The 25504-nt window shown below is 42.8% G+C and overlaps 1 protein-coding gene across 14 annotated transcripts in view; it reads right to left on the bottom strand.

The window, feature by feature from the left end:
- Positions 1 to 430: 430 nt before the first annotated feature.
- FNBP1 (formin binding protein 1) overlaps positions 431 to 25504 on the bottom strand; it is a 93230-nt gene continuing 68156 nt past the window's right edge. The window contains exons 10-18 of one of the 14 annotated variants that reach the window (XM_065648794.1): positions 25304 to 25486; positions 19728 to 19814; positions 16543 to 16557; positions 12775 to 12884; positions 11338 to 11470; positions 10158 to 10279; positions 9135 to 9274; positions 8568 to 8726; positions 431 to 3608 (exon numbers count right to left, since the gene is read on the bottom strand). In XM_065648794.1, coding sequence (XP_065504866.1) covers positions 3601 to 3608; positions 8568 to 8726; positions 9135 to 9274; positions 10158 to 10279; positions 11338 to 11470; positions 12775 to 12884; positions 16543 to 16557; positions 19728 to 19814; positions 25304 to 25486 — 957 coding nt within the window. In that variant the 3' untranslated portion in view covers positions 431 to 3600. The other 13 variants (XM_065648793.1, XM_065648795.1, XM_065648791.1 and 10 more) reach the window with 13 other exon arrangements.

The following is a 25504-nucleotide window of genomic DNA, read 5'->3' on the forward strand; positions in this document are numbered from 1 at the left end:
CTTGCAGGACAGTCCCTCAAAGGTACAGGCAGAGCCAAATTAGTACTTCAAATACCTGAAAATTCACATACAAAATTTAAAAAAAATGAGAATATATTCTTACCGATGGCACTAATGTGTCAGCAGACACAAGCACCCCCCTGAACACGCTGTTTCTGCTTATTTGCTGTGAATTTTACAGCTGGAAGTGAAACCCAAATCCATCCCACAGTCAAGGAGAACACGGAGGTGTAAGAGCAGCTCCGGGAGTTCCGGGCTGTGACGTTTGATCCGACCCAGTCACAGCTCAGCTCCCCTTCCTGCTGGCAACACTGGTGGTGGCACTGGGAGCAACGGCCACGAACTCTGCAAACAACCAGCAAAGAGGGAAAACTCTTTTTATTGGGAAGCGACAAAACCATTTGTCTTCTCTGGATGATGAAAAGGGGCCACCGAAACTGTATTTCTGGAATTAAGTGTTTATTTAAATACGTGGATGACTTTTCCTTTCATTGTTACAAGGTCAATATTCGCTTTCAAATGGAAGCACTTTATTTGGTTGAATTCTGTCTCCAGAAATGAACGGGTAACACCAGAACCATTTACATTGGCAATGAAATCACAACACTGAGATGCCACCAAAACTCCAGAGATCAGTGCTCAAACACACATACACACACATATACAAATAAAAAAGTGCTCGACATCATCATGTTAAAATAGAATTTGGCTTCTTTTAGGTCTTTTGACTCTTCAGGCAGGAAACCAAAAAACAAAGAACAATATGCATCAAACTAAATGAGCTTCTGAAAAATATTCAGCATTAAACACAACTTTCAGTATCAGTAAATATGTTTCTTCTCTATTTACAGGTGTTAAGAAAGGGCATTAGAGACTTTTGCTGGGGATAATGAGATTTGTAGGATGTACAGTCCACACTTCTGGGCGAGATTAGTAAATTCAAGCAGAGTTTTTATAAACCAGTCACATATTTAGTCCTTTAAGATTTTGCAAAAGGCAAATTCTACAAAAATTACTCATTCGTTACCCTGAATAAAGGCAGCGGAACAAAGATGTGTAGGCTACAATACCCGACTGTCACTACTTTTCTCTTGCAGTAAGTTTTAAGATCCGAGATTTTGGGAACTAGTTGCCAAGTTTATAAAAACCCCATACGCGGTCTTTTGATACAACTTTTGAAGAAAAATCAGTCAGCTAAAGCTAATGCTCCTTCTAAAGCGCTCGTTAGCAACACAGACATTGCAATTGTTCCAATGTTTCACAGAGGCTGACAATAATATACTGTCCACCTAGATTAAATATATAAAAGCAAACTTTTAATCTAATTTTTACATAGATGGCACAACAATAGGTGAAAATGAATTCTTCTAGCTGCTGATTCAACAGTGCATTGGACACGAGAATAAAAATACCGCAGCCAAAAATATTTCGAAGGTATTTTTGCACACCCGTTAACTGCTCAACCACTTTGATCCCCTGACAGAGGGACGTTGGCCAAAGTACGAAGCCCCAAGTGCCACCGTGGGGATCACATTCTGCTATCGGAGGCTCATGGATCTCAACGGTTACATGACGCCAGTAGCAGCAACAATAAGGACGGTGATTTAATCGATTATGACCCTTTTGACGCCGCTAACGCTGTAGCCGAACAGCCCCAGCGTCGGTATCGCCCGCGGCTCGTCCTGAGCTACGAGATTAAAAACTGCAGCCTCTGCTGGTCGATGCTCGCAGGTATTAATTAAGCACCATAATACGGGAGCTACAGCACAAACTGTAGGACTGAGGGACCACGCTATGAAAAATAAAAGTTGGTGTCTTGAATGGAGAGATAAGGACAGAGTTATGAACACAAGGCATAAGCCAACTCAAAAATTACTTTATCCAGAATGGAGATGAGCGAGGAAAACCCCAGCCATGGGGAGAACTTGGTTCCTGGACACATTTCCATGTGCTGACCCTGCGCAAAACACTGCAGGCAGCAAAACGAGACACACACACTTCTCTGCAAACTAAACCTGAGAGGTTTCATTTCAGGGTCACTGCCTGTAGTGGTGTCCCTGTAAATTTCCTCAAATTCTGGGGATTTTTACAAAAGATGCCAAAGTTCCCTAAAAGAAGTGGATTTCCCCAAATGTGGTGATCTATGAGTAAATTAGGCCCTCAAGAGCTGTTCGGTAGCAACCAACTCTTACGGGGCTCAAACGTGGACAAGACAACTGTAAAATCCCAGCAATGGTAAAGATTCAGGGGAAACCAAGACTTAGAATTTAGAAGTTTCAAAAGCAATTGACCTTTTCCTAGGCAGCTGAGGTCCAGATCATGAGATATTTGGAGATATCAGGTGCAGCATCACTTATCGTGCTACTTCTGCTTCAAATAAAACCATGTGAGAACAGGATGGCTGAGGAATAAGTCACAATTCCTGTCTGGCTTCTGGGTCGAGGTCCAGTCCATGACAAGATGGGAGAACGAAATTGAGTGCAGTTTCTTTTTTTCTTTTATTTTTCTAAAAAAATTCTGTTATTCAAATATTGACCGATGACAACGCACAAGAGGTCATGCAAAAGGAGAAGGCAGGTCTGAAACGCTGAAAAACAACAACAAAACCAAAAAAAGAAAACTCCAAATTGATGAACAACCACGAGCCACAAGATAACGTGGCCCTGGGGAAGGTGGGCACAGGCAAGGCAGCAGGGCGAGCATGCAGACTGAAACGAGAGCAAAACGGAGATCTTGGTGACCAGCAAAATGGGGCTTCAAACCGAAATGCCGGTGTCTGTGTTTGTGTGTGTCTGTGTGTGCGTGAGGAAGGGGAGGGAGAGAGGAATGAGGGATAAAGGGGAGGGGGCAGACAGAACAAGAAGGAAAACAAGCGTACATACGTGAGCTTGAAGGCTTTCAGGAAACAGCAAGGTCATAGGGGTTTAATACTTGGAATGAGCATCAGCCTAGATTTAAAAAAAATATAAAGGCTGACAAGTATTAGCGACCTTTTGGGGAAAGCAGGATTATTGACTAATGGTTTAAATTGAATATCTGCAAATTCAGAGGCCAGGCCGGCTGCTGTGACGCTGCTCCCAGGAGCAGCTCCCACACCGACCGGCTCCCTCCCGCTGTTCCGTGAGACGACCCGCAGGACCCGCGCTAAAGGCACCGTGTGACATGCTGAGGGACCAGGGCACACATTCAGATGGACCAAGGGACAAGGGGGGACAGCAGACAGACCAGGACACACGTGGGACTCTCTGGTTTCCCTTTGCACCAAAGGGCAGCCAGCAGTTCTTTGACCGGCGTTGGGAGGAATCGGGCGGGGGAAAAGCGTTGGTTATGTTTTCCAGAGGGGCTTTGCCAACGTGGCAAAGGGTGGGAGAGGCTGATAAGTTAATCCGAGCCACAAGTAGCATGCCATGGAACAGAGCAAGCATCTGAACGGGACTGGGATGGAATTTAGGCCTGAATTTTTCAAGTGGGAACTCCAGACACGACTGGGAGTCTGGCTTTCCGTGGCCGTGTGTTAACTGCCTGCAGGGTAAACAGACCATTTTGTTTCTCCTTCTGTGACAAGCTCGCCCCGAGGTTCTTGCACCAGCACAAACACCTTTAGGAATCTAAAACATAAGACAAAAAAAAGAAAGAGACTGGATTAGAAAGAGGCTGGGGAACCCGGGATCCCTTCCGAGCGGCACTGCCTGCCGAAGGTTAAAGGAAACGCGGCATCCGAGCACCTGCCAGGTCAGGAGGGGACACTCAGTGTCCCCATTGCCCCTCGGCCCTGCCAGCACCGAGCATCGCTGGGACCAGCGTCACCAGGACGACAGACCCAGGAGCGCGGCCCTGCCAGCCCTTGCTGTGTCCAACAGAGAAAGCAAACAGCTTTTTCATTCTCAGTCTGCAAAGAACTGTATCTGCTCAAGTGACAGCTCCAGAGACCATTAATGATACCGAAGAACAACGACAGGAAGCTAAAGCACCAAGGATGTTGCAGGCAACCCCTGCCTAGCTGTGCCTTACACACCAGGCTGCAAAGACACCTCATTCTTAAGGGAAGTCGAGAAATACGCAGGTGAGCAGACACGGTCTCAGCCCCTAAGCCCAGCCTGGGACAGCCCTGGACCCCCTGGCCGAGGGTGAGTTTTCTCTGTGGCCAAGCGAAGCTGCAATCCTGAAGTGTGGTTTGGCCAAAGACACCATGTCCAGGGAATACAGGAGGAGTCCAAACTTCCCTCGCGTTCGAGAGGGCAGGGGAAGAACCTTCCGACTTCCCTTGCACCCACTTCCATAAAAAACAGCACAAAAGAGTTTTCGCGGAGCCACAACAAAATATTTTTCCTGAAAAAGAATTGTACTTATAACTTAGTGTGGGAAGCAGGTGAAAAGCAGCTCTGGGCCACTTGCTTTCCGTTAGTAAAGTGAAACTTCAATAAAATGCCATTAAAAGAAACTCACGGGAATGAGAAAATATAACGTTTATTAGAAGATGACACCATGGTACATCAAGCTATAAAGAGATTCCTGACAGATGATGATTCTTTAAAAAAATAACAACAGAAACAGAACAACCACACTGGCCAGATTTAACAAACCTTAACACAAAACAGGAGTTTCTATGCAAGTCCAACCAGATACAGGCAGCTGAGTAACCAAACACACTTATCGACATAAGAGGGACTGAGGAGCCACCAAGACAACAGCTAGGTTAAAGAGAACAGCCTATAAATCCATTTATACTTATATAAAAGGATAAAAACAACTCAAATTCAAGTAACTTTAGTTTTTAAGTTATGTTATATACAATTTTTTTTATACTGGGAGAACTAAGGGCAAGTATTTAACAAAGGATCTTAAAAAAGCCACAGTCCAGTTTATAATTACTGTTTCCTAAATAATTTGGCAAGCATTAAATAATCAGATATATCCTAGATAAAAAGTGCATCAGCATGGTTAACTTTTGCTTATTTATTTATATAAGTCAAAGCTCTGCATAATGGTTACAGCAAACAAACAGTAGAGCTGCAACGCTGAAATCAGAGCTGTCTATAGGGATTTATTTATATAATCGGAGGGGAGGAGGAACAGACCGACGGCAGCAGAGAAGCCAAAATGCTAATCAGCCCATGGCTCCAAAATTTGTTTTTCAGGAAGTTTAACTTCACAAAACAGCCTCTATTCCATGCGGGCACCCAAACAGCCACTCTGTCTGGGGGAAGCAAACATGGGATTTTTTTGTTGGGTGCAATGGAGAATTCATATAAAAAACTGGTTATTTCATGCAAGTTCTTTTGTGTATCGCACTATTTCACAACATCCCTCAGCGAGAGACGGTTTTGTCGCCAAGATGATGATGAGGTACCATATTCAATAACACAGAATGGTCAGTCTGGAGCAAAATGACCCAACTCGTTCTTGTATTGGACAGTTGTCAGCACCAGATACCTGACAGGTGCAGAACAGCCCTGCAAGAAGCTGCACCCCGGTGTGCATAGGAGTTTTTTTCCTCATCCCTAAAAATCAGAGGTTGGCATAAGCCCCAAAACATCAGTTTACATCCAACAGATCCAATTCTCAGTCTGCATGTTTTTTAGTATTTTAACAGTTTCCCACACGCATCACAAAGAGAACAAACTGTGTTGGCTCTCATTTATGAAGGACAAAAATGCTGTTTACAACTAAATTCAAACTCTGTTGGCTCTTATTTATATTAGGAAGGACAATAACACTGTTTATAACTAAATTCATACAGTCGGGCCAGTACTCTCATTGGTAGCGACGCACTTTTAAATTTCAAGGTGAACTTACAGAGCAGCTGAGCACACGGTACCTAACAGTCTGTCATTGCTGGAGAAACAACACGTGCGTTCATCTCTTCTAAAGAAAACCTTCTGAAACAGAGCTCTTAAAACAACCGTAGCAGCAAATCAGTAGAATAAAAGATGAACAGGCCTATGCAAACCTACTCAGAGATTTTCTGAAGTGATTTGTACACATCTGGAAAATAAAAAAAAAAAAAAAAGGGCAAAACAAGATAGATGTTACTGTTGGTTTTTGTGCTAGGGTTTGCTAACAGGCTCTGAGCGGAGGGACCGCTGGAAACCTCACCAGCAGCCCTCGCGTGGGCTGTGCAGACCTGGCTTGGCTGCAGCACACGACTTACCTGTCCTGCTCACCTCTGGTTCAGCCGCAAAGCCCTGACCACACCGGCAGCAGCCGACTGGAAAAGCTCGCCAGCGGCTTTTCACAAAGCGTTTCCCAGCTGCTTTTCGCAGGCAGAGCTGCCTCCGGCTCACGGCACAGACACAACCTACGTCTGAGCCAGAAATCGGTTCCGTGGACTCAAAGAGTCGCAGATGCGCTCGGAGCTGGTGCGAATCCTCCCTCCCCTCACGCAAAACGAACCTTGAGATGCTCAAGATGCTTTCCAAAACCAGGAAAGAACTACCAAAGTTTGTAAATGCTTTAGCACTCAGTGTCATTTTCAGGATAGTCATAGTTTCCATTTTAGATACTCAAGGAGTCAAAGTCACTTCTACTAATATATTAAAAATCAAATTAGATATATTTGCAGCTTGCAAAAAGGTTTGTCTTTTCAACACAGCAGCACTTCCCCCAAATCTTTATACTGCTGCTGGGACAGTTCATGGAAAGTTCTCTTTTAGATTTTCTTTTTAACTAGAGAATTGAGAAATAAAGTAGGTAAATATTATGGTTCCTTTACATTAGATATTCACAGATACATTTGATTTTGTTGCAGCTGTATCAGCCTTCACTCCCAGCTCAGACTGCATCTTCACCATCATTGAGCATCATCCTATAACTTGCGTAATACCATTAACACACTAATACGATTTTCTGCCTGGTTATTGCAATAGACCTGCAACATTCTCTCCAGAGGGGTAAATTAAAGACAAACTGTGGCGAGTTCAGTTAGCAGGATTGTCGGGGTTTCTCAGCCCACCCAGAGATGTGTTTTGCTTCATTTCCCATCCAACCTGCTGCTCTGCTTGTAAATAAGCGATTTGCTGTAACATCCCACGGATGTGAACCACGCTGCGCATCGAGGGCAGCAGAGTCGTGCCTATTGCTTAAGACAGATTTAGATGCCAGACTATCTCAGCCGTTTCAAGCAGCCTACACTGCTGAACACCACATTTTCCAGGAGAATAATCACGTTGCTTTCAACTATTGCCACACGCAAAGCGAGTCAATCTCCACAGGAGAGAACTCCAGGATAAGAGACGGGATCTCCCATCCTGGGCTTTCTGCCGTGTTCTGAACACGAAGCGAGGAGAACGTACAAGGCAAATTCCTCTTTGAATAAAAGCTGACAGAGGGGCAGGGGTTTTCACACTCCTGCATTTTAACTGACTGTGTTTGCCAAAAAACCCCATAAAACTACCTTATTATGGCAAAATGAAACAAGATCCTGGACTTTCATCTGCAGCAGACAAGGCACTGCGCTGTGTGATACTGAATCTGAGACTGAACTGATCAAGTTGTAGTGTTTGTTTACAGACAGTCCTCCCTCTCTTCCTATTGTCCCTAAACCCCAATGAGAAGAGTTCAGTTTTCTTCTAAATTGGATGAGGCAACTTGTTTCACACCAAGAACTCTAAAGTCTAGGAAACACAACAATAATCTGAAGGATTAAGTGGCTGAAAAACACCCACATCAATTATTTAACAACGGACTTCAAACACATCCTGATTTGAAACAGAACTAAAATCCTTTGATTTCTGGGTTATTACATTAGCAGGTGTTCACAGAGCTGTAACAGCAGATATTCTATCCAGGATTCCCCTGCAGCACCACTATTTACACAACACACCTGTTGGTGAGGAGTTAAAAGCAACAACAGAACAGAAGATTGCAGAGTCTGAGCTCTGAATGTCTCCATTGATCTTGTGTGACCAAAGATTAAACCATTAGTTATGGTCACCTGAAACAGCAAATAACATCTTCTGAAATGTAGCAAGATGGGAAATAGAGGATCTTTCTTAATGTTTTACTGACTTATCGAGGACCACAGAGTGCTGTGTAGACAGGTTTTAGCAAGATCTCTCCTTCTCCTTCCAAACACACTAACTAAATGATAACCAGGTTTCAAGCCAAAAGCTCCACAGAACACATTAGGCTCTGAAAAGCCATCACACTGAGACACAAAATCGCAGTCTAAATATTTCCTATATAACATTCCACTGGGACAAAGAGCTGACCTGTGAATGCGTCTGAGATGCCACCTGGACGTCTGAGAGCCCACGTTATTCCAAACGGATTTGTGTTTCCTGCACTGAGCCGGGTGTGCAATGGCAGCGACACTTGGACAAGCACTGCCTAGGGAAGGCTGCATTTCCCCTCCAGGTTTACAGTCTACCACACTACCCTTCTCTGATCAACAAAAACAAGCACATTTTGCAGTACAGCAAGCCATATTAGTCCATGTACGAAATAATGCACCTTATGGCACTGCACAGACTTTAAAAAGGCTCTATCTGCAACACAGAGCAGTTTCGAGGTTGAATATCTCTGTGAAAGCAAATAATAATAATAGTATTAAATATAAGTCATAGCACCTTTGGCATTTTTGTCCAAATAGACTTCAACATACGACGTAGGGACATAGCCCTCCTCATCTTCATTCCTTCGGATTCGCGTCCACCCATCGCCTTTGTCTTCTTCTATTACATACAGCATTTCTCCTTCTGCTACAGAAATTGTTCCTTCATTCTGACCTGAAAGACACAGTAACACAGAGCTTAGGCTGTCCTGGAGAATGGGAAGCACAGATGCAAGGGAGGGTTGTCTGGGCACATGTGGACAACGTGCTGACACAACCTTCATTGCATCACTATCAGCAAGAACATGAGCAGGTGATTCTGCAGACAGTGTGTACACAAAGAACCAGCTGAATGTGATCCTGACATCAGAGTTTTGGTTCTTTTTCTTGCAGAGTCCCTGCGTAATGGGAGACAAATCACTGTCTTAGTGCCCCTCCACAAGACATAATCATGCCAGAGCCTCACTTGCTCTCTTTTTGTCTATTTAAGCTCTGCAGGGGTTAAGTGAAGGTTTCCCACTTGTCCTTGGCATATGAATTAAACAAAACAGTAAGAAAAATGAGAGTAAAGGTTGAGTAATACCTTCAAATGTATAGAGCGCTTTACATGTTCCTATGGTGGGTAGTGGTTCTTCATCATCAAATTCATCGTCAAAATCCGTGGCAGGTATTTTCATCTCAGTCTCCTGACTTTGCTCTTCTGTGTAACTGCCATCTGGGCTGCTCAAGAGAGGAAAATACACAGCAACTATAGCAACCAGCCTCAGGAGCCAAGAGAAACGACTCGGTTACCAGACATTAAGGCAAGGTGAGCAACTATAGCTGCCGCAGCTCAGCAATTCCAAAGCGTGCTCAGAACTGGCTGTTACCACTGGCAGCCATCACAAAACGATGGGTGAGACCAGTCATTTTCCCCATCAAAAGCTGTAACAACACACCTACCTCACTCACCTTCCCAGCGGTGAGTGTAGGGGCTACTAAACATTTCATCATAGAATCACAGAATCATAGAATCATTTCAGTTGGAAGAAACCCTGAGGATTAAGTCCAACCATAACCTAACCTGAGCCTAGCACCAAACCATGCCCCTAAGAACCTCGTCTAAGTGCCTTTTAAACCCCTCCAGGGATGGTAACTACACCACTGCTCTGGGCAGCCTGTTCCAATGCTTGACAGCCCTTTCCGGGGAGAATTTTTTCCTAATATCCAATCTGAACCTCCTCTGGCGCAACTTGAGGCCATTTCCTCGCATCCTGTCACTTGTTACTTGGGAGAAAAGACCAACACCCCCCTGGCTCCAAGCTCCTTTCAGGCAGTTCAGAGATCAGAAGGTCTCTCCTCAGCTCCTGTTCTCCAGCTGAACCCCCAGCTCCCTCAGCCGCTCCCATCACGCTTGTGGCTCCAGGCCCCTCACCAGCTTCGTCGCCCTCCTCATATTCAGAAAAGCGGCTCAAAGTTGGGATCTTCTATACACTAAAATCAGATGCCTCACAGAGTGCCTGCGTTTGGTTAAAGAACAAGTTTCTGGACGCTGCAGAGCTCCAGTTTTCCCAACGAATGAGCTGAGGAAAGCGGGTGCCGGTGCCAGCCTGTACAGATACTGTACCTCTCCCGGTCCTGCGCGCAGCTGTTCACGGCCGAGGTGTTCTGGGCCTCGTACAGCCCGCTCTGCCGCCGCGCCTGCTCGTTCCGCGGGGGTAACCTGCCCTCCACCTCTGCCAGCCAGCCCTGCAAGGGAACGCAGCGTCACACATCCCTCCTGCCCGGCTTACAAGGGGATAAAAGCTGCTTTTACTCCGCTGTGTTGTATTTGACATTCAGACTACGGAACTAAAATCAGTTTGTAAGCATTTTTAAATTTTCCTTTGGGTTGCAGCTGTCAGAGGGAAAAGATTCTGTGTTTTAAGTGTATTTTAAGTCTATCGGTCTTGCCAAAAAGCAAACACTGAAATTTGATTCTTTTTTGACACTGGGTGCTGAAAACATGGAGAGAAACAGTTAACAACAGCTGTTGGGAGATGCTGCTACAGTCACATTAAATTAAAAGATGTGTGGCAGCTTGTAGTAGTCTCAATAACACCGGAAACACAGCAACCTCAGTGACTGCTGAATGCAAGAGGACTAAAGCCAGGGAGAAAAAGAGAGCCAGTGATTTTCAAATGGATAAATAATGGATAGTAACGCCAACAACTGCAAGAAACATCTAAAATTAGCAGGTTGTATCTATTTATGCACATAGCGTAATTTAGAGAGTGAAGCCTTTCCTCAGCCCTACACTCCTTCTGGTGTAATTACACTGGCTTCACATATTCAGAATACTCCTTATGCTCTTGAGATTTTCTATCTCTAAGAAGCTTCCCGTTAATGGCAGACTATTCCTTAAAACCTATTTCATCTGATGGCTTCTGTCTCGCCGTTAGGCTATAGACGGTGCTTTGCATTTATGTTCCTCTGATTTTCCACAGACAGCTGTAACACGATGCTTCAAATTATTTAATTAATACAATAAGCAGCTGAACCCTCTGGGCAGTCCAGAGAGCACCGCATTTTCTCTCACAATTTGTTTTCTGTAGCAACTTAAAACAGCAGGATTGTTGCCTGACAGTCACAAGAGATGGTGAATACTTATGTTACACAAATAGGCTCAAAGATCTCAATTAATGCAAATGCTTAAGTACCCATACTTAGTAAGAAAATGCTTCAATACATCTGAAAAAGCAGTGAAGCATCTACTTAGAACTGAGCATATGCTGCGATACTTTTTAGTGAAATGTCTCTTCCCATACCTCAAACTTCTGAACTTCTAATCGTAACTTTTCAATGTTCTGTCCGAGTTCTGCTAATCTGTGGTCCACACTCGCTGCATCTCCCATCTGTGGGTTCTTGATATAAACATCTTTCATCTTCGTTAAAGCATCTCTGAGAGACAGAAGAAAAATAAAATATGGAAGTGTTAGTGTGGCTTGGGAGAAACGCCCTTCTCTAAATGATGGCAAATGAAAGGATAATAATCTGCCTCTTCTTTACTCTGCGGTTCAAGCCTAATCAGTTACAAAGGTAACAGAACAGCCAGACAGGGTTTTTTGCCCTCTATAGAACCAGCCATTAAAAAAATAACAGTAAAATCACTTGCCCGAAGAGAATTTACTCTGCAAACTACTGCAACGAATGACAGTTTCAGCTTTCTAGATGAGTATCATCCCAGTTTTTGGGGCGCAGACAAACAGTTGCATCATAATTCTCCATCATGGGCTGAAATCTGGTTGAGAAACTGGGACAAAGAGCTGGACATGGACACATAAATAATAAAAACGGAGCACTGACCAGAAATTCTCACCCTGCCTGTTGCAGTTTGTCTTTTGCAACCCAAATCATTTGTAAGACATTTATTTCACACTGTTTAAAATGAAACTAAATCCAGATGGTTTGCATTTGTCACAGCACAGCGACAGATGGACCTGAGGCCAAATAACATGACCCTCCATCCTGTTAAGCTATCCAGGATTTTCACTAGACTCTTTCTGGGGGCTGTGTTTTGTATCGACCCAGATACCAAACACCCAGGGTTTCAGAATTGTTAATTTTAAGGCCTGCTATGATAAATGCCGTGCTGTAAGGCCAAGATAAATGTAGTACATGCCTTCCTGAGCTCCCCCAGGAAAGCCTGTGGAGCTCTCACTGACAGCAATGTGCTGCCTTTGATCTGAGGCAAGATGAGGCTGAACTTAAAGAAAAATATTATCTGCATGACGATGAACATTTCAGAGCTTAGAGAGGGTGGACTTAAGAGCTGATTTCCTGTATTACTGGCACAGCTATTCAGCTTTTCTCCAGGCATTACTTGGGGGAGAAAGGTTAATGTGAGTCCCACGACTCAAGTTAAAACTCTTTATATTTTAGAGTTTCCCACCAAACTCTTGACAATTGCAATGCTGTGCCTGCCTCTGCTTTGTGTGCATAGAAAATGGGAAAGAGTGTGGGTGGCAAGGAAGTGGGACTGCTCTGTGGTTCAAGCCCTAAAGGACAATATTGAAAACATGAGTCATGATTATCGCTATTTCTTTAACTCTTATTTAACCGCTGATGCTACTTCCTCAATCATATCCTATCTTTATTTAAAATACCTTCATTCTGTTCCAATTTCATATCTGATTTTAACACTGAGTTACCTCAGGATCTTCTATGTGAGACTACATTTCATGTTTCATTGGAGGTTAATGTACCTTTGATCCATCTCCTTCTGAATGTCTTTGTTTAGTTCATCAACTTTTTGCTGAAGTTTCTTTCTTCTTTGCTCAGGTGGGAGATTGCTGAAGTCTTCTGGGCCTGCTCCCTGCACAGAGAGGGATGGAAGAAAAAAAGATGAAAAATCAGAGCCTGAAAGAATCCTTCAGGACTGCATTTTGAGAATACCGCAAAAAACTGTGCAGAATCACAATGGTCTGAAGCATTGTTCTCATTTGTACTGAGAGTTAACTGTTAGCAACCTGGATGCCCTAGAAATAATCCCAGGACCACATCCCACTTCCATACCAGAAAGCTAATGGGAGATCAGCTAAAGAATGCCAGAATTCAATGGTAAAGTCAAAAATCTATTTTTATCCATAGTTATAATTGGATTTTATTTAACAGTGTTCATTCTTATGCTGATCTTTCCTGCCTTGCCTACTCTGCTCCAGACAGCATCCCCATAAAAGTTGCTTTTAATCCTGTGTTATACACTACTTCCTGGCTTGTTCTGCATAGTCTGAGAGTTGGTCTCATACAGTTAATTTAGTGTGTTCAGGAGAGCCCTGACATAAGGCAATAGAAGCGCTTCCTCTGGGGTTCTGCAATTTAAAATCGTGCTGCATACTTTCCGGGATCCACATGCCATCTCAAAGTCTCTCAATTCTTCCTCTCTCACATTTACTAACATAAAAACCAGGAGTTATATCCAAGCCATAGAATCAATTTGAAGTCATAACCAAAGAAAACACTTGAAGACCACAGTGGTTGCCTTTGTGTGACTCTGCTTGCAAAGCCCTTTTCTGCCTTCAAACTGCTATCCCTGTGTTCTTGATTGCCTCAATTTAATATAGCAGATAGATGACACATAAAATACATCCATATTATTTTCTTTAAAGTACAACCTATTTTTGTCTTGCAAGGAGGCAAGGGGGACAGTTTGGGTGGGCTATAGTGCACACACATCAATACTAATTAGTTGCACCATAAAGGAATGAGGTTCTTGTACATGACCTTGAATTCGCACAAGTTTTTCTTGTTTTGGTCTCTGCTTATTCCACATCTCATTCCTAAGGAGGAATAATACCAGTCTATGGGAGAAAGAAGGATAAAAACCCAGAGCTGAGCAACCAAATCCAATGGCCCAGCAGCTTACTGAAAGCTTGGGAGCAGGGTGCAACATCAGTCTTACTGAAATGCCAAGTCTCTCTCTCAGAGGAGTGTGATTTAGTGGACACGTTGCCACAAAAGCTGCTCGTTGGACCCCTCCAGCTCTACTGAATGTGTCTCGGACAGCAAGCAATTCATTCTGCACTTGCAGAACACGCTGTTTCGAAAGAACATGTGTGGGTGTCAGAAGGATGGAGGACAACTACCGACCGGTCATCTCCTCAGTCCAGCCACTGCAAAATAACAGGCAAACCTAATGAAATTGTTGCCATACTGATTTTCAGTAAAAGACGGCATATGTGTCCAGTTAAGCCTCGATCAGCTGTGTAATAATACACTTAGTGTTCCATTTCATGAGACAATGAGAAAGCAAATTTAAGACAAATGAAGGAAACAACTAAGTAAGTCACGCTCATTTTGAAACTTAAACCCCATGAAGTCCTAGCAGTGCTTACATTAGTTGTTGTGCATGGTACGGAAGAGATCTATTTTAATGTGTTCTTTAATGATAATAATATTTAGCTTGACAGTAACTCCCACATCACATTAAACATGAGAAGGATTCAATATACTGTATGGATCATCTACACGCTAAAGCTATACATATCTTTTTAAGGCAAAGCATCTGGATGTAGCTTTGTAAATAAACCAGCAGTTACAAGAAAGGCTGTTTTAACATATTCTTCTCAACTCAAAGCAGAAGAGACAGAGATGCTTGAAAATACCTCCAAGTTGTATGTTGGAAGAATGAGATAAATGTAGTCAAATGAATTTGGAAAAGCTTTTTCTTTTTGATTCTTCACTACAACTCCATGCAAAAGCTCTAGGCTGGGCTAAATTCAGTATTTCTGTTCACAATGCTTCAGACCAAAGCATCAGTGTTGCATAGAAAAGCGTGCCCAAGACGAGGAGGTGATCTCACTCAGACGTTATTCCATGCTCAATCACTTCCCATCGTAACAGACACTACAGTTCCTCCTCTAAAACGAAGAATCAAGGAGCAATTTTTGCACATTTCATGCTCTCAAGAAAAAAAAAAACCACAACACCAAAAACACACGACCTGGGCTATCTCTCAAGTAGTGAATATTGCCTACGTTTTCCAGAAATGCTCCAACAGTGAGGTGTCGGGGGGAAAACGTGCTATTTTTGATGTGCTATCTATCATAGGGCCAGCAGAGCCAGTGCTCATTAGATTTCTTTGCACAAAGATACTGGGATTCAGGATGCAAATTGTGAACTGTTGTCCCAAGATGACAGACTATGAAAAAAAAAAAAAAGACGCTGCGTTAGGACCAGTTTCTGGGCTGAAGCTACAAATGGGGAGAGCACGAGGTTGATCAGCCTCAGTTTTGGCTCTTGCACAGGAAGGAAAGGGACCAGGAAAAGAGCAAACGAAACTCCCTGGTAAAAATGCATTGGGCCACCAGCCCAAAGAACAAGGTTTGCAAGTAAGGTAGAGGTCTCCTTCATTCCTCAGGCCCACCGCAGGTCTCCAGTGAGAAGCAATATTGCTGATGGAGCCCAAGCAAGTCACCGTGTTGGCAGAACCACACCAGGTGGCTTTGGTGGCACACACATTTCTCGAATAAGTTGCTATGAACAGAGCAGGTCCACAGTGATGTACCCAAGGGGGGACAGAGCACTTAAAGGCACTGACTGGTGAAGAACAAAAGTTTTCAAGCAAATGCAGTTCAGACACTGCTGTGGATCCTCTGAAGCTCTCAGAATAGCAATTATTTGTGCTGCTGGGACAAAGTGGCTCAGCAAACCGGTCAAATTCTCCTTTTGATGGGGCTCACAAAGGGCAAAGGAATGTAGAGAAGCTGTCAGGAACACATCAAGGTGTGGAGCATCTCAGCCAATACAGTACCTTGTGTATGAAGTTCAGCACATCATTTGCTTTCCCAATTACGTTCACCCCTTCCCATTCCAACTCAGTAACATTTATCTTACCGTAGTTCTAGAAACCTTCCCAGCTGCATCCAAGACAGAATCTAGGATTCCTATGTATCTCTCCATTTGCAAATTCAAATCAGACCGAGTTAACCTTGTTGGTTATGGTTTAAAGAACTTTAATATCATTATTAGTTATTCTGAAGGACTATAGGGCTGTAAAATGTAGGTGATAATGATGCAGATTTCCAGTAATACCTGGACATGGAAAGCAAACTTTGCAGCTATGTTACACAAAAGCAAGCATTTCTCTCTGGTAAAGGTCCAGCAAGCAGAGACCTCAAGATTTTTTTTTTTTTCCTTTAAATGTTTTAATGTATACTTGTACAGTAGCAGAATTACTTTATACTGTTTTTCTACATTTTCATAGCCCTAGATTATAAAAGTGAAAACTAAACTAAATATTAGAGTTAATTTTTTAGCAGCTTATTAGAAAGACTGAATTCCGATCACCTCTATTAGATTCCAGACCTGTGTATTCAGAGTTATCTGATAAATATCAAAAAAAAAGCAAACACAAAGAAGAAACAAATTTAACAGTTAATTTCAGTGTCATGTCATATGTGGCACAGTGCACATTAAAACACACAGAAAATTGTGATTAAAACACAGGACAGGCATGCTGTAAATGTGCTTACCAGCTTGAGAGAAAGCTTCATGTAAAAATTGGAGAGATATAGGGTGGGGGGGGAGAAAGAGAAAAAAACAACAGTGCATCAGTAGAAGAGGAACTTTTTCAGGCTGATGTTACTATAAAATGACACATAATCCCCTTGCTGTTGGAAGGCAAAATGGGTCACACTAACAGATCTGTGCAAAAGTTCACAAGATGGGCCAGCGTTATCGATCAGCTGCCGTCTCCTCGCCAGAAACAGGGATGGAGGAGCGTTGGACCTCTACATGTGTGATTTAGCACTGCAGGTGGAAAAAAATCTGGCCTGGATATCCTTATTTACAGCACCTACACCAACACTGGTTTTTCTCATCACAGTAACATCTCTGACGTGGAAAAAAGCCTCAGGATTTGCAAATGTATGCAAGTCACTTTAGGTCTTTGATACTTTGTGCTGAAATGCAGCCGTGAGCACAGACCCTTACGAGGGGGTAAGAGAAGGGGTAACACCAACCCGAAACTGAGCGACCAGGTACGGCAAAAATGGATCTCCAGTGATCCCCAGAGATTTCTCAGCTCTGAAATATCCCTGTGGATTGCGTACAGCGCTCTCCGGGCAGTCATGTAAAGTCATTTCATGCCCTTGAACAATTCAAAACCAAATACTCCAGTCTCAAATGTACTCTGGCCATACAGTCAGACAAGGTCAGGATGAAGAAGGATGAAGAAAAAAAAAAAATCTCTTCTTTTTACACCAAGTTGATTCTATGACAGCATGGTAAGGCATTATTCAAGCTCCTTAAAGGATATACATGATCTAATTCTTCAGAGGTTACCACATTGCCTGGTACAGAGCCAAAACAATATCGTTTAGCTACTCTGGCAAAGCAAGACTAAAAAGAATACATGCTCAAGGAGCCTGCACAGCAGCGTGTTTGCCCCTCTGCCCTCCATCACCTGCACATGCAGCTCCCAGCAGTGCTGGAGGGTGCCAGGAAACACCAAAATCACCAAATTCCAGTGTTGCAAGACGTTACGACAGCTGCAGTTCAAGTTTTCCAGGCAATCAGAGACTGACAGTGCTCCAGGGCTTTGCTGCTCTGGGCCAAAGAGCACAAGTCAGCTGCTGTGCAAGATATACAGCCCAGTTATTAAAGGGAGAATCAAAACTACACCCAGGCTCCTTCTGCAACCTGCCCGAGGCACGTCCTGCCAGCAATTTGGGGACAGTTGCGAAATGCTCCAACTACGCAACAAACTTGTAAGTGCAAAAACGCACGTGCTCTCCTAGAGACAGCTGAAATGGGAAGGCTGGAAAACGCCTGTCGCTCCAGGCAGCAAGCTGTCAGCCTTCCAAACATCTTTCCATTCAAGAGTTCTCCGTTATTTTATTATCAACATTCTCAGGTATGGTGCTCTCAAACAGATGCTCTGTTTTCAGCAAGAGCACAGTTCTTCAGGATTGGATTTTAAAAAAAAAAAAAAAAAAAGGTGGCTCCACACCTAGGATGTTTTGGACAGCAAGTTTTAAGAAATGCAAGTTTTTCAAAAATAGCAATTATAATTAGTCACCAGAATTTGTACAGTAATGCATGCCAACCACCCAAGGAAAAGATACGGCCTTGAAATAAACAGTGAAATATTCTATGTGAGCTGATGCATTCAGCAGCAACACAGCAACTTCCCTCTGAAGTTCAGTCCATTAGGAAGTCAACACATGATAATAATCACAATGCAAAGGAAAAATTCACGCTCTCAGCTACAAGGCCATTAAAAAAAAAAGCAAACAAACCCAATCCATTTGAGAGAATAATCATACAGGAAGGAGAAAGAATGAGCTGCTGAAGAAACTCAGCATAGGCAGCTTTTGTTTGCATAATTGCTTTAGCAGTCCTGTGAACTTTAGCATAGACATGATCAGCACAAATTGAGATCCTTGTACATATATACAGACAAGACTCATGGTGCAGAATAAATATTTACCTACGAAGCACTCTATAAAAGGCACAAATGTATGCTACATGCGCTAGTTTCTAAACGCTACTCACTCTAGAGGCACTATACTACTGCAAGGAATCATCTGCATCAAGACTATTCTTTTGCTGTAAATCCAGCAAATTTGAAAGGCATTCTAGACACTGTAGGCCAAATTCTTATGCTGTTAAGCATGACAAAAATAGAGAACTTCTATTAATAGCATTTCAAACTAGTACATCAGAGATTGTTATAATCAGTACAAATAATAAAGCAGATCATAGACTGGAAACAATGAAATGCTGAAATAAGTAATATTCACGGTTTGCCGTTTCCGAAATGTGTTCATAGTTTTACACAACAGCGATTCAGTTTCTACAAACGAATATAAGCAGACTGAAAATAAATCTGCATTAAACACTAAGTAACTACTGTTGCCCGTTCTGTCGGGTTTTCACAGCTAGAAACTTGCTCACAGCTCCTGGGAGAACAGGGGCATTTTTCCTCAAATGATCAAATAAACTTCATTTCTTCAAAATGAGCAAATCTGTTTCAAGCTGTCAATTTAAAACCAGCCTAGCTTAGTCTTGCAGGGAAAATATGAGGAGCCTAAGAGCCACAAGCTTCAATAACACATGAGAGAGCATGAAAGCCAGCAAGTCCATGTGTTATTGGACAGTCACGGCCACCAACCTCACTTACAGAAAACACAGTTGAAATAAATCACAACCAAGAGGTAATTTTCTTTCTTACTGGTTCAGTAACAATCTCCCCATACTCTGCTTTATCTAGGTGTCAGATTTAGAGGTCATGTATCTTGATTCCATGAAGTATCATCGTTACAGATAGTTCAGGGAAGGTTCAGAAAGCTCGAGGGAGTGCTCCATGGCCGAGGCAAAACGTGTCGCTGCACGGCTGGAAATCAGGGGTTGGCTCATGATGCTCACAACTGCATCCATAAAATAATTTAGAATCAACGTGTGGAACCTGCTTGTAGTACTTACTCTGAATTTCACAGGTCCAGCTACTTGAGTTGTGCCAATTTCAGCATTTCCAGAACCAGCAGACATATCTTTCCTGCACATAACACAGTAAGCTGCAACTCGCCTCCCACCAAATTTTCCTTTTATTTTTTACGAAGCGCATTTCCACAGCACACTCTAACGGCGTTGTAAGTGGGGTTAGCGACTGTGTAGCAACGGTATGGGGCTGATCACACCATACGCGCGGACTTACAACATACTCCCTAGCCTCAATGGCACACGTGGGTGTCCCTAAAGTCCTCTTCATGAGTTCTTTGTGAATATACAAAGACTGTGTCTGCTGGTGAGTCAGCAAGAGAAAACACACATCCGTTACACTGGAGACGAGCACGGCACCTCTGTGTTTACCGCTTCTACAGCAAAAGACAGCTTGGCGTTGAACTAGCCTTTAAGTGCAAGCTTCCTAGAAACTAGGCAAATATTAGAGCTTAGCATTCTCACAAAAAAGAAGAATTGTTATATTTTTAAATTCTAGCTTAAACATGAAAGGTCAGAAAACTTCACTCTGTCTGTGCTAGAATAAACCATGGCTTTAATGACCCCGCCCGCCAAAAAATCCTGGTCTTGGCACACATTTATACAGTTGTGTTAGAATAATGAGTATTTCCAGGGCTAGGGAGAGAGCAGGTTGGAGAGGGTGGTTTGCTTGATGTTTCTGTTCACAGAAAAACAAACCACCGATCAACAGCGCAGGGGTGAGGGAAGAGACTGCACAGTGTGTTACAGAGGGATGCGAAGGGAAAACATTAACCGGTGCAATGGAAATCAAATCACATTGTAACGAAGTCAACAACTTCCAGTAAAAAGGAAACCACAAAAGTTGCCTCGTGTGCCTTATGGAACCGTCTGGATGCTGGAACTTGGATAATAACAGTAATATCCACATCCCGGCTCCCGGATCCTCTCTGCTCGATCACAACCCAGGTGTCGAGGCAAGAGGGAAAAGGCAAATCCACATAAAGCCACACGGAGCAATTCAGAGGTGTAAGTTCTACCCCTGGATGCTGTTGGTTCGGAAGTTTTGCTCTTTAAATAAAGGTGCTGATGTTACTGCTGCTATAGCAATACAACAAAACACGACAAAATTAATATCAACTAGCGGAATATCGAGTTTTCTTTGTCCTCAAAATGGAATTAGAAAAAGCAGAGCAAGCATAAATGAAATTATGACTTATGTAAGCGGTTCCGCATTTTTTTGTTCACTTCTGGCTTTAACTTCCCTAAAGAGACAGAGCTGATTTCAAGTGTTAGGCTACTTTCATACTGCCTTTTTAAAGAGTTGTTAGAAACAGCACTCAAACTGTGTAAAAAGAGATTTTTCTCCCCCTCCTCTTCTAATTCTGATCTGTGATAAGTGCTGTAACTATTTTATGGTATTCTCTATAATGGACATTTCTGCTGTTGGAAGAAAGAAACTTTGAGGAAAATACAAAAGTGTGATTAGAAAACCATAGACACTAACAAAAGTCAGCACCTGATTTTTTTTTTTTTTTTTTGAACAGACTAGGATTTCATATTGGCAGTGACCACCGATACTGGTATTGGCGCCTCTACATTAACCTTGCATCTGTTGTAAATTGTTCAGGCATCTGCTTCCTTCCATGGAAACAAGAATCATTGGATTTTTGGTTGGGGTGAAGTATTAAAACCAGACTGGGCACAGGACATATCATTACTAATTATATAATTCATTTTAACAGTCAGCAGCGATTTTTCCACTTCAGTTTCGTAATTTCTATTTTCAAATGCGACACAAGATGCTAACCCAAAATTTTATAAGGAAATTACTAAAACATATGGTCTATCCAGACACGTTCTGATATCAAAGATTTCATGGAGGAATTTTATGGGAATCCATTCACTCACTTGCATTCCAAGGATCAACTACAATGTGCAGTTCTGCTGGTATTTATCCTGTTAAGCAATCAGTATCTACCAGCCTTGTTCACACTAAGTAGTTCTTTTCATGCACTTCTTCCTTAAGCCAGTACAAAAAAGGAGCATGATCCTGTTTCCTCTCAAATAAACAAATTGTTACCCTGGCTTTTGTAGGAGTTAACAGTTTATCAACAAAGCCAGGAAGGACCTGGCTTGACATTTGGTTGAATACTCTAAAATAACATGTAAAATGCCTTGCGGTCACCTTCACTGCAAGGTGTCTGGCTGGAGTGGAATTTGGCCTCTGAACAAAACAATATCCAGAGCAAATGAAATTATTCAGTGTCCAAAGCCAAACACCCGTTACATTGTGCTCCCTGCACCGCCTTTCCAGAAGTTGCTTCACTGATGTACTTTTGTACAGATCAGATTTTCTTCTGTATAGAGGAGAGTTTCCCTCCATCCTCCTAAGTTCTTTGATAAGATCCAGTTTTCACAGCATCACTGTTCATGCTCCTGAGCAAAAAATCATTGCTTTTGGTCTTAACAGGTGGATGGAAAAGAATTAACAAAATATATTTTATAATTTAATATGGGAAAAGCTTTCAAAAAAAAAGCTTTTAAAAAACAAGTTTTCAAATCAGATGGAGCAAGCTGCCAGAGCTTTGCAGCCTCTCCTGCTCATTATTTCTAGATGAACCAACTGGCCTGAATTTGCCCCTTGGGAAAAAAAAGACAATCTGAACACAGGTCTCCGACCCTGCGGGATGAGTCAGGCAGGAAAAGTATTTACATCCAAACATCCTGGTAGTTAATAACAGGGGAAGGAAACGATATAGAAAGATAACACAGTGAAAGGTTTAAATGAAGATTTAGCAATAGACTTTCCTTGCACATTTTTAATGAATGCGTCGGCAAAAATTTGAGGGAATCCAGAGAAGACCATCGGAAATTGTTGTCACTATTTCACCTTTCACACAAAGCACTGAAAACTAATATGGTCCACAGAATTTGTAAGACTTGCTTGGACTTCTGAGATAGTTAACACGAAACAATGGCTTTTCTTCAGGAAATATTAAAAGCAATTAGTTGTAATTGCTTATACAGCCAAATCCCAACTAAAGAAGAGTTTGTACATTGGAAAGACAAACTTGTGAAGTGCCTGCGGAACTACAAACTAGTAGTTTTAAATCAAATTTTAAAATATAGAGCGCTGTTTCTGTTCTGTGAATGGCACTGTTGGAGCACCAGATCACAACCCTCACATTCAGCAGTGCCTTGTTCTCCCCAGTGCCCGGGTGCTGCCCAGTACTGGGCGGACTGGGAGCCACCGAGGCAGCCGCTGCCTGGCACGGCCCCAGGTCTGCTGCTGCAGAAGTGGAATCAAAAGCCTGCTTCCCCCCATAAAAGCCACAGAGAAAAGATGTTCTGAGCCAAACTGCGACTGAGAAGAGGGACATTTACAGAACCTGCCTTTGGACAACTTTGAAACTTCCCGCTTCCCCAATGAAATGCGCCAGAACTGTGATTTTTCAGGTTCTCAATGTCCCATTAAATAGCAGTTCCCTAGCAAAGAAGTGAAAATCATTCTGTATAAAACATGTTTTTGTTTTTTTTTTTTTTTAATGTACTGTCTCCAACCAGATGAGTCAAAATATTGTTTACAGCACTGTTCTCAGTTCTCTGTAATTAACCACTGAAGTTTCCCACTGAAATCATCTCTACTTTCATACAACTCCAGCCCTCAGCCCTAAATGTCAGTGCAGCCCCTGGAGCAGAATTTGGGCTTTTTAAAGTAGTCAGTTCCCCGCTGTCGCAGCCTATAGCCTGCCCTAAAAAATGTTTTAAAATACTGAACACTTGTGTCTTCTTCCTGTAGTTTTTACAGGAGGAAATAATTCTAAAGGCCTGAAGCTCGGAGCCAAAGCCACGCTCTGCCAGCACAACTGTGCCACGTGCGAGCTTCTGGGAAGATAAAGTCATCTTTTTGTTTGAAAAATTGAAAGTTTTATTTCCGAGACCTGTAATTTTACTTATGGTTAACGAAGACCAGCAACAAGAGTATTTAATTTAACACAAACACTTTGACATCAGTTTATCGATACAGCCACAGCTGCTGTCAGTGACAGGAATGGAGCGGCTGACCTGGGAAAAACTCAGGACATGTTTCCTACTCTATGGGCAGCAAAGGGGACAAGGACACCGCACTTGTGACAGGGTGATGTGTCACAGAACATTGATCCGGGTTGATCTAGACCCGGGTAGATCCCCAGATAGCCAGGGAGGCTTTTCAGCTGCTCTGCGCTGTACAACACAACCCAGCATCTCACACGCTGCTCGGCAGCCGCTGGCAAGAGAAAAACCCAAACCCTCGTCCCTCAAAAAAATCTCACCTGCCTTTTGGAGCTGGCACACTAGACTGATAAAGCTTTTGCAGACAGAATATCATTTTAAACTCTGTGTGTCACAGCACTGAGAATGAAAGTTAGTCCAGAAAACAACAAAATCTGTGGACTTAATGGGAAACGCTTAAAAAAAGACACACTGGCCTAAAGTTCCACATGCTCGTGTGTGCAGGGGAGGCTGCGAGGACAAGCCAAACACAGAACTTGAAATTTTTTTTCCTAGCTTTGCAATGGTTGATCACATCATGTTTATCAAACTCTCAGCTAACGTCTTTCCTCCACAGTTTGAAAGAATGGCAGCTATTAGTGGCTGCTACAAATAGTTTTTCAACTTGGTATCTTTGCAAAGATATTTCATTGATATTTAAAGTGTCAAGAATAAAAACTGTAGAAAAAAACATTTTAAACTAATCAGAAGAAGTTAAAGAGCATGGAAGGATTCTACATTATTCGATGGGCACTTTAAAAGCTATTTAAGCCACATCATCTGCTCAAGGATGCCCAAAAGCAGACAAGCTAAACAAGCTGGTTGGGAAGCAGGGTTTCTTAGGCTCTCTACAGGAATTAAATCAAACGTTCCTATCTTATTGAAACTTCATGTTACAGGATGCAGTTAAGGTCCTTGAGAAGCATCAGCTCCAAATATTTAGAGCTGCAGGGAACATTAAATTCGGAGTCCATCCACTCTCCACCAACATGGCAACCCTGGTTTAAAGCACACGCACCCTATAAACAACTTTATTACCACCTAGAATCAGTTCATCTTTCGTATCTCGCCTTTTTTTTTTATCTTAAGACTCAGACTTACTAAGCAAGCCAACACTGCGGCACTTGAAGCACCAGCTGAGGCCGAGTTTCTGGCACAGAACTGCACACAGACACGTACTTGGCCATAAACCACCGGGAAGTCACCATCCCACTGCCACAGCGAGAGGTGTCGGGTCTTTTCAGGGAAACGCCTGAACTTGCACCAACTCAAATCAGAGGAATTATTTTCTAGAATCCCTCCTAATTTACTCGCCTCCTTGTGACACGTATCGAGCTGAATCCACCCTGCAGAGAGGAAAACTCCCCGCATTAAGGCAGAGAACACACAGCATCGGGATCAGAGCAAACCTCCGAAGGGTGCTCCTCCAAACCTGCTCTGCCAAAACATGTGCAGGGCTACTAAATCAATGACTTTCTACATCAGAATTACTTAATGTTCAGCTCTTCCTTCCATACTTTGGACAATCCCTCCTCCCCAAAAAACCTAACTGGATAATTTCCATCAGCAACTGTACTTTTTGTGGTTTCATTGTGAGGTTTTTGACTACGAATGGCTTTACAGGTTGGGATTCCTTGGATTTGTCTGCATGTTATGATAAAACACAATGAATTCATTCACAAAACAAAACAAGTTTTTACGTAACAGAACGTGCAATAAAAGCGCAAAAAAGAAAGGAAAGAGAAAGAAAGAGAGAGAGGTATCCAGAGGAGAACTTACCCCGCGCTTTAGGCTCCTGAAGCAGTGGATTTTGGGTTTGGAGGTCATGAACTCGTTGAAGCGATGGGAGAGGGGTTCCTTTTGCTGCTTGGGAGACTGGGGGCCGTTGGGAACAGCAGAGGGTGAGGCAGAGGCAGGGGGAGGAGGAGGGGGCTGATGGGGGGATGTTAAAAGGGACATAAGCTACGTATAAGAGATGGA

This window comes from Caloenas nicobarica, chromosome 19 (genome assembly GCF_036013445.1).
Source record: "Caloenas nicobarica isolate bCalNic1 chromosome 19, bCalNic1.hap1, whole genome shotgun sequence".
Classification (NCBI taxonomy): Eukaryota; Metazoa; Chordata; class Aves; order Columbiformes; family Columbidae; genus Caloenas; species Caloenas nicobarica.